At 37.6% G+C, this 8,887-nt stretch overlaps 2 protein-coding genes across 2 annotated transcripts; one reads left to right on the top strand and one right to left on the bottom strand.

Moving 5' to 3' along the window:
* Positions 1–1,314: 1,314 nt before the first annotated feature.
* On the top strand, positions 1,315–3,596 carry LOC113283619 (serotonin N-acetyltransferase 1, chloroplastic-like). Its single transcript, XM_026532949.1, has 8 exons — positions 1,315–1,458; positions 1,557–1,672; positions 1,753–1,813; positions 1,918–2,107; positions 2,389–2,488; positions 2,618–2,718; positions 2,858–2,951; positions 3,253–3,596. The coding sequence occupies exons 1-8, from the start codon at positions 1,415–1,417 to the stop codon at positions 3,327–3,329; spliced, it is 783 nt and encodes a 260-aa protein (XP_026388734.1). The 5' UTR covers positions 1,315–1,414; the 3' UTR covers positions 3,330–3,596.
* A 132-nt stretch (positions 3,597–3,728) lies between these two features.
* On the bottom strand, positions 3,729–4,874 carry LOC113280030. Its single transcript, XM_026528668.1, has one exon. The coding sequence runs from the start codon at positions 4,872–4,874 to the stop codon at positions 3,729–3,731; it is 1,146 nt and encodes a 381-aa protein (XP_026384453.1).
* Between the last annotated feature and the right edge of the window lie 4,013 nt (positions 4,875–8,887).

Below are 8,887 nucleotides of genomic sequence, written 5' to 3'. Positions count from 1 at the left end.
AATCAGTCCACTTCCGGCACAGTCAGTTAATTCTCGAGCATGCCGGTATCTATGCTGGCATAGTATGTTGCTTAAATTTCTATGCCGGCACATGATGAAAAGTATCCAGGAAACTTCAAATTTTTTTCACTTGACTACCGGCATTGATAGATTTCTATCGAGCATGCCGACACTCAGTTCCGACATTGAATGTTAGTTACCAAGTATGCTGGCACCATTTTCCGACATGGTTTTCATCAATTCCGGCATGATATTCATCACTTCCGGCGATGTAATTTTTTTATTATTTCCGACATGGTCTTCATCACTACCGGCATGCTCTTCATCTATGCCGTCATGGTCTTCATCACCACCGGCATGGTCTTCATCTATGCCGGCATTGGTCTGTCTTCATCACTTCCAGCATGGTCTTCATCAATACCGGCATGGTATTCATCACTACCGCATGGTCCTCATCGCTTCCGAATGATAAAAAAAATCGTTTTCAAGGGAGTGGGGAAATGGGAAAAATCTAAAAAGGAAGATAATTTGAAAGGGAGTGGAGAAAATTTAGAGTTTGAAAGGGAGTGGAGAAAATTTAGAGTTTGAAAGGGAGTGGGGAAAACTCTAATTTGAAAGGGAGTGGGATAAATGGGAGATATGATTTTGTTTTTTGATTTTATTTTGAATAAAGGGTATTTTAGTATTTTCATACCCAAAAATCACCCCTTAGCACACACCATGGGTTGGGGGAAGCAATCTATATCTCCATATAGTTTTTTTATCCCCATTTTCGCGTTCCAATAAAACTGAAAAACTAAGCATTATAAAAGACATTAAAAACAAAATTAAAGGGGAATATATTGACGCATTTTACAATTTTATTTGTCTGGAATGAACAATTATGAAGAATGAATCTAGATTGACAAACAAAATGCTATTCAAGAGGGGTTAGAGTCCAACTTGTTGCTTGGTTGCGGACAATTCCAAAAATTCAAAAAAGTGGTGGGGGTGCCCAAGAGGCGTGGTGAGTCAACCAACTCAGTGACCGCGAAAGCATCCTCCCGGATTAGCTCAGCGGCACTCCCAAACAAGCCTCTCGTGAAGTTCAACGTGGATCGAAAGCAGAGTCGGCAACGGTGCTTTGGTTGTGCAAGGTGGATGGCAAAGCCCCGGAGTAAACCCCTCCACATGTTTTTTAAGGACCGCCACTGATGGTTCAGGGTTCAGGACCTTCTGCTAACGATCCCCCTCACACCCCCGAATTGTCCGGGTTGAGCTCCGCCTGGTTTTTATACTCAAAGAAACTCAACAGTATATGCGGTGTGGGACTAATATACAACCACACTGACTGACTCAATAAGTCAACTTTATCTCCATCGTTCTCCACACATATTTGATATTTCTCTCTCTCTGTCTGTCGAGCCGCAGCTGGATGATGAACTCTGGAATGACGGCAACATCATCATCATCCTCACTGTAAGCTCACTCACTCTCTCAATTACCTTCTGTCACTTTTCAGCTCAGATATGAAATTGAAATGAAAAATCTTAACCTATTTTTCTTGGTTTTTGCAGATGCTCTCTTCATTCATTTACTTGCAGAGATGTTAATAATTCAATTACTAATAACAGTAGATTGGAGTTTCCTCACAGCTATGGTTTCAATGGAGGAAAAATAGTTGAGCAGAGAGGTGAGTGATAGAATTTAGGATAAACATTTATGTGGAGGATAATTTAATTGAATTCACCAGATTTTTTTTTATGGATGCAGGAAAGAAACTTAAAGGGTTTGTTCCATTGAAGGCTGGTTTTTGGGAGAATATAAGATCAGGGTAATTACTAATTTACAACTTACTCATACCTTCAATTGATTTTTGAGCTATTGTTATTGATTCACACTTGTTTGTCAATATGTCTGTATCTCTTGTTGTTGTAGTTTCTCTAAGAACAACACGACACAAGTTGTGGAACCACCTCCCTCAGAAACCAGACTGGATGAAGAAGAACCATTTGAGCAGGAGGTTTTTCTTGTGGACAAGATTCAACCTGATGGTACAATCGAACAAATTATGTTCTCTTCGGGCGGTAGTGTTGATGTCTATGAACTCCAAGCATTGTGTGATAAGGTGACGTTTCAACACTTTGCTGTTACAATGTTAAAGTTTACTTGACAGAAAAACAACTTTTCTTCTTTTATTTGTAGTTCGTATGTGAAATTACACAGTGGTCTTATATGGACGTATGAATGAGTTCACTTTTTATTTCCAAGGATTTCTGTAGCTACTGTTTATTTGATCCAAATAGCAAATATTAGATCATAGTCGTCAGTTTTGAACCCATATGTCTTGTCATGTTGCCTTTTGTTTTATCTTGATCTTTGATGGGTAACTTCTCGTTGAATTGATAGGTAGGTTGGCCTAAGAGACCACCATCCAAAGTAGCTGCAGCTCTGAAAAATAGTTACATGGTTGCCACTTTGCATTCCATAAAGAAATTTCCAGATGCAGGTACTGGCTGCTAAACTATTTGTTGAATAGATGTTTACCCTTGTCATTTCATTACAATTTTTAGCTGAGATCTATCCTATTTAAATGAATGATGAACATCTTATTGTAATTGGCAAAGTTATTTGACAGAGGGGGATGATAAAGTGGAGCTTATTGGCGTTGCTCGTGCTACATCAGATCATGCCTTCAACGCCACAATTTGGGATGTCCTCGTTGATCCTCAATACCAGGTACGGTTATGCACTCCTGATAGGTCTATCTAAAATGGAACCTTTGGGATGCAGTTCCCTCATGTCTTATTTCAACGCCAACGCCAACGCCAAAGTTCAGTTCTCTTATTAGGTCACGATATGCTTTTGTTTTTTATAGGGCCAGGGACTTGGGAAGGCTCTTGTGGAACAAATGATAAGAGCTCTGCTGCGAAGGGATATTGGAAATATAACATTGTTTGCAGATGGTCAAGGTATGTACCGTTTTTCTCGTCGGACTTTTTAGTAGTGGTGACTAATTTGGTCTAGTACAATACAAGTTTACCTAAACCTTCATATTTGAAGTTCCCTAGCTAGATATATAGGATCAAAGGTGTGAACCTGATCAGCGCCAATTGGGTCATCATTTAATACTAATAGCTTGCTGGTAACTGTGAATTTGTTCACCCTTGAATTTCTAAGGGGGAAGTTAATTGTACCGCTGAGCTGAGACAAGTGGCTAAACTTAACATGTTTTTGAAATAAATCGCTACATTGATGAGTTACTTTTTGCAGTTGTGGATTTCTATAGAAATCTAGGGTTTGAAGCTGACCCAGATGGCATTAAAGGCATGTTCTGGTACCCAAGATAGCTACACTACCCATCCCCGTAATTGTTTTCATATCTTGCCCAAAGCAATTGTATCCACCATCCATAACTGTGCGGCAGTTAGGAATGCTGGTACTCTGTGTAATATCTCTTAGTTATAGCTCTGTTCAGTGTCTTCTAAATCAGAATATATTTTTCCCTTTTTCTTTTCTTTTACTACAGTGGTAATGTAAATCGAATGCAAACTACATTTCTCTGCATAAATGACGAAAGATGTCACTTGTATTGCAAATGTTACAGATTAAAGTTATAACTTCCTTCATACAGGGGTACAACACCTTGAAAGTGGTAGAATCTCGTCTCTCCTTAGGTTCTGAGATGCATCAAACGTCGCACACTGTTAGTTTTTTTCTTTTTGCTAGGAAAATAAACTTCATTGAAATTAATGAGAAATTACAGCCTGAGGGAGAAAATGTGGGCGATTGTTGATATCCCACTCTCCTGAAATTCTCAACATTCCACTGTGTTTTGCAGCTATATCTGCTAAACTATTATGATCTCTCTTAAGATGAATGAATCTAAGAGGAGAAATATCTTTAAGAAGAAAAAGACAGTCATCTAATACAGAGCATGAGGTCCAACTAGTTTGGCCTTTGCTGTTATTCAGATAAGCTATAATGTTTTTAGCATCACATATAATATAAAAGTTCTGAAGGTTATTCCTTTTAATCCAATTTGCAGCCTCCAGTATTGCTGCACTTTTAGCTACTTCAGAACTTGCGCATTTCCCTGCGACTAGCTTGCATCCCTTGAAGTCACTTGAAGAGTTTAAAGCCACAATCCCAACACCAGAGTCATTAGTATTCTTATCAAAGGAAGCATCACAGAAAATTAAAAGACTTTCTGGAGGTACAGATTCAAGAAACCTAGAAGCAACATCAGGAACAACATTGATAATGTTAGGCACAGAAACAGGGGCAAAAACATTGATGGTTTCACCCACTATTCTTAGAGCATTTCTAGCAGTAATATGAGGGTTTAAATGCATGTTATCAAAAACTTTCGAGCATCTGTCTTTCCAGATACACCAGGCCACAGTAAGGACGGTAGCTGATTTATCTTGTAGAGGTTTTGTTGTGAGCCATTTAGAAATCCAGCTCTTAATACTGATGTTGGTATCAGAATCCTGCAAAACAGAGTTACTAATAGCAGGAATGTTTGACCAAACATTTTTAGCAAAGGAGCAGTGAAGAAGCATATGTTCTAGAGTTTCAGAAGCACCAGAGTTACAAGATTTACACCCGTCATCATGGGTGTCATTGAATTTAGCTAGTTTGCTACCTGTAGGTAGAATATTCTCAAAACACTTCCATATAAACAATTGGGTTCTAGGAAAAAGTTGAGATTTCCAGATAGCTTTATAGGATTCAAAATCAGGTTTGGGGCTAGAATTGTGAGGCAATTCATTTGCTAGCAGTTTGTAGACAGATTTAACAGTTAAGATGCCATTTCTGTTGTAAGGCCAGATTAAAGTATCACATCCCGAAATAGGACTCCTCATGCTGCTAATTTTTTTGACAATTATCATTAGTGAAAAAGGACTCAATTAAATCTATCTTCCAAGTTTTAGACTCATGATTGATAAACTCAACAACTTTATAATTGGGATTTGGGTAATTGACGCACAATAGTTGAGAAGGATTTAGAATCCAGTTATCAGTGAATGCCTGAACAGAACTACCATCTCTAATATCCCAATGAGCATGATGTTTTAAAATATCAAGACCATGACAAATACTAGACCACACCCAAGACATAGACCAAGGTTTTTTGTAATGGAGAGGGTGACAGTTCTTGAAATACTTGCACTTAAGAATTTGGACCCATAGGTCATTGGGGGAATGAATAAGCAACCAGGCAGTTTTGGTTAGAAGGGCTAGATTCATTTTTTTTTTCAGGTTCCTAAAGCCTAACCCACCCTGCAATTTATGGATACACATTTTTTCCCATTTTCTAAAATAATAACCCTTGTGACCATTTCCCCCCCACCAAAAGTCTCTTTGGGACTGCTCCATTTTGTTAATGATATTGTCAGGGAGGAGAAAAGAGTTCATATGATAGTTAGAAGAAGACTTTAAAGTATGCTGAACAAGTATGGATCTACCTGATTGAGCTAACTGTTTACCTTTCCAATTAGACACTCTAGAGTCATGATGAGTGTTTAAGTGGGACATACTCTCAATCCTATTTTTGGTAATAAAGAGAGGTATACCTAGGTACTTTTCATTAAGTTCTATCTTCCTAACATTCATAGCTCTGATGAGGGACACACAATGATCAGGTTGAACATTCTTACTGAAAAACATGCAGACTTCTCGAAATTTATCATCTGACCAGAGATACTACTAAAATCTCTAATAAGAGACATAAGGTTATTTGATTCATAGTAAGTAGCTTTGGTAAAAAGCAGACAATCATCTGCAAAGAGTAAATGAGATATACTGGGAGTTTCTTTAGTAACTTTCAAACCATGAACTAAGTTGGAATGTTCAGCATGTTTGAGATATCTAGAAAATGATTCCATGCACAAGATGAACAGATAAGGAGACAATGGGTCTCCTTGCCTTAGACCTCTAGTAGGAGAGAAAGAAGTACATGGAGAACCATTCAAAAGAATGATGATATTGGTGGTACTTATACACTGAGAAACTAATTGACACCAGTGATATGAGAACCCGAATTTCTTAAGAATTGCAATTAGAAAGGGTCATTCTACTCTATCAAAGGCCTTAGACATGTCAAGTTTAAGGCCCATGATACCACTTCTATCCTTTTTAGTTTTCATAGTATGAACTAGCTCATGAGCAATCACCACATTGTTTTGAATGTTCCTTCCAAGTACATAAGCAGCCTGGAATGGTGATATTATTTTCCCAGTAAAGGTTTCATTCTATTTACAAGGATCTTAGAAATGATCTTGTAGTTAGTATTGCAAAGAGAGATGGGCCTAAAATCAGCTGGGGTTATAGGCTTATTCACCTTAGGAATCAAACAAACGAATGTATGATTCATTTCATTTAGAAGATGTTTGGAATCAAAGAAGCTTTTGACTGTTTCCAGAACATCTTGCTCAAGCAAATTAAGATTTTTTTTATAAGATCCAGGGGGAAACCCATCTGGACCAGGAGAAGTCCAAGGGGCCATTTGCTTGATATCCTAATCTCATCAAGAGTAATGGGACTCAAAAGTTTATCATTGTCCTCATTAGTGACACATCTGTCAATGCAATTTAAAAAATCATCATTCAATATAGGATTTGTGGTAATAGAGATACTCTTAAAATGAGTAACAAGAAGGTCTTCAAGAGAAGCTCTATCCTCAGACCAAAGCCCATCAGGCAGTTTTAAGGAACTAATGTGATTGAAATGCCTCCTTATATTAACATTGGTGCGATAATAAGAAGTATTTCTATCATGGTTTTTAATAAAATCAACCCTAGATTTTTGAGCATAAAAGGTTCTTGAGCTTTTTGAGCCAACTCAAGATTATGTTCTACTTCCTTTATGGCCTCATTTTTCTGAATAGAGTAAGGATTATTATTCAGATACTTGAGTTGATCAGTTAGCGAGAAAACTTTTTGATCAATGTTACCATAATGGGAAATATTCCATTTCTTAAGCTCATATTTGACATTTCTAAGACACTTAACCATTTTAAAAGCATGAGACCCTCTAACATTGGTTCTATAAGCATCCTTAATGACTTGTTGGCAAGTAGGGTCTTTGAACCAACATTTGAAATATTTGTAAGGTTTTTTACCTTGATGATCACAATTGGTAACCAAGACGATGGGTAAATGGCCACAGCCTATTGCATCTATGTGAAAAAGTTTAGATTGACTATAGTGATGCATCCAATGACCATTTACTAAGGCCCTGTCAAGTCTAGCTTTAATATTATCCGCATCGGATTATCTATTGGACCAAGTAAATTGAGCACCTATATACCCTAAATCACTCAAGTCAGACCTATCAATAACTTGTTGAATCATATGGTATTCAGTGGTAGTTGGTCTAGTATTGGTGGATCTTTCATGGGAAAACATTGTGATATTCAGATCCCCAATTAAAACCCATGGAAGATTAATGTCAGCACCAATACTATCAATATGGTTCCATTGTGAAATTTTCTCATCATGGTAGGTAGAACCATAAAGAAAAGTAGCAATGAACTCTGGTTTACTAGGGTCATAAGAGATTGTTGTATGGATCATCTTATCAGTAGACTGGACAATGTTTAAAGTGAAACCACTCTTCCACAAAAGGGAAGTACCACCTGAGAGACCCAAGGAAGGGCATATCCAATTGTAAGGATAGTTGAATCTCTTAAGATACTGTCTCATTTTCGTAGAGTCATTCTTGGTTTCACATAAGAAGATAACTATTTCTAGTGTCAGGGTTGCCGAAGCCATGGCAATTCCACGACAGGATTCTTATGATTGAGATAAAATAATGACGAAACTTAGGCAGAGTATCGTAGGCAGGCCTAATTTCTAAGTATTTAGAGCAACAACAAGACACTAAACTGTAAGCAAAGACAAGACTAAACCAGCAATAAACAGACAAGCAACAATTAACAGAATTCAACAGATGCAGGACAAAATAATTATAACTAAGAGTGTAATTGAGAACGGGAAAATAATTATTTTGCAAAAAACATCTAGGGGTGAAATTGTAACTGATATAAGGGAAAACGCAGCAGGAATTTCTAGTATTATTAAAAATAAAAGTAAAATTAGGGTTTTGAGAAAGAACCTGATTAGCAGACGCATCATTTCCATAGTGATTCCGAGAAGCCGCTCCAATATATTCAGATCCTACGCTATCAGATGCCTTTGAGCGGTTATCATCCATTGAATTAAGTTGGTATTCCATCCTATTTTCAGCTGGGAGATCACTATAATCAATCATTTCTGCATCTCCAATATTAGAACTTTGGTAGATGGGATTGTTATGGGTAATCAAGGGATTGAGGTTATTAGGTAAAGCGGTATTGTGAATGTAATGAATCTCAGAACTTGCTTCTCTAGTTCGCTTGTTTTTTCTCGTCTCAACGTCCTATATATCCAGATCTAAAATTTCTTCATTTTGAGAGAGTTGTAGCGGAGTAGTCAAAGAAGAAGCATTATCAGCACCCTTGGATATTTCCACCCCTTCATCCATTATATTGGCATCCTCACTTGTTATGTAGGCAGCCAAATTTTTTTTCCCCTCCTCTGTCTTGCTCCATACAACGTACTCGGCTTCTGTCATCGCCTCCACTTTTTGTTCCATTGCGAGTCTTTTACATTTTGTGTCCTCATGATCCACAACCCAACATTTTTTGCAGATCTCAAAGGGTTGCATTTCAAAGTGATATATGACCCATTGCTTTTGTCCATTAGGAGTGATATACCATCCTCCACGTCGGAGTGATTCAGTAAGCTTAACTTGAATATAAACCGTGCGTGTGACACTACCTCTCGGCTGCCTTCTCCTACCTTCAGGATTGACCTTTTTTTTCCAATATCCATGCATATTTCATTTGTCAGTCTATCATTTA

Source organism: Papaver somniferum, chromosome 5, assembly GCF_003573695.1.
Source record: "Papaver somniferum cultivar HN1 chromosome 5, ASM357369v1, whole genome shotgun sequence".
NCBI classification, from domain to species: Eukaryota; Viridiplantae; Streptophyta; class Magnoliopsida; order Ranunculales; family Papaveraceae; genus Papaver; species Papaver somniferum.
Note: the sequence above shows the minus strand (reverse complement) of the source record. Positions and strands in the feature narration are given on the sequence as shown.

Excerpts from the sequence above, each read along its gene's own strand:
- LOC113283619 (XM_026532949.1), top strand. The coding sequence starts at position 1,415 with ATGATGAACTCTGGAATGACGGCAACATCATCATCATCCTCACT. Across the intron at positions 1,673-1,752 it reads AAAAATAGTTGAGCAGAGAG|GAAAGAAACTTAAAGGGTTT; the intron begins GTGAGTGATAGA and ends TTATGGATGCAG. Across the intron at positions 2,489-2,617 it reads AAAGAAATTTCCAGATGCAG|AGGGGGATGATAAAGTGGAG; the intron begins GTACTGGCTGCT and ends GTTATTTGACAG.
- LOC113280030 (XM_026528668.1), bottom strand. The coding sequence starts at position 4,874 with ATGATAATTGTCAAAAAAATTAGCAGCATGAGGAGTCCTATTTCGGGA.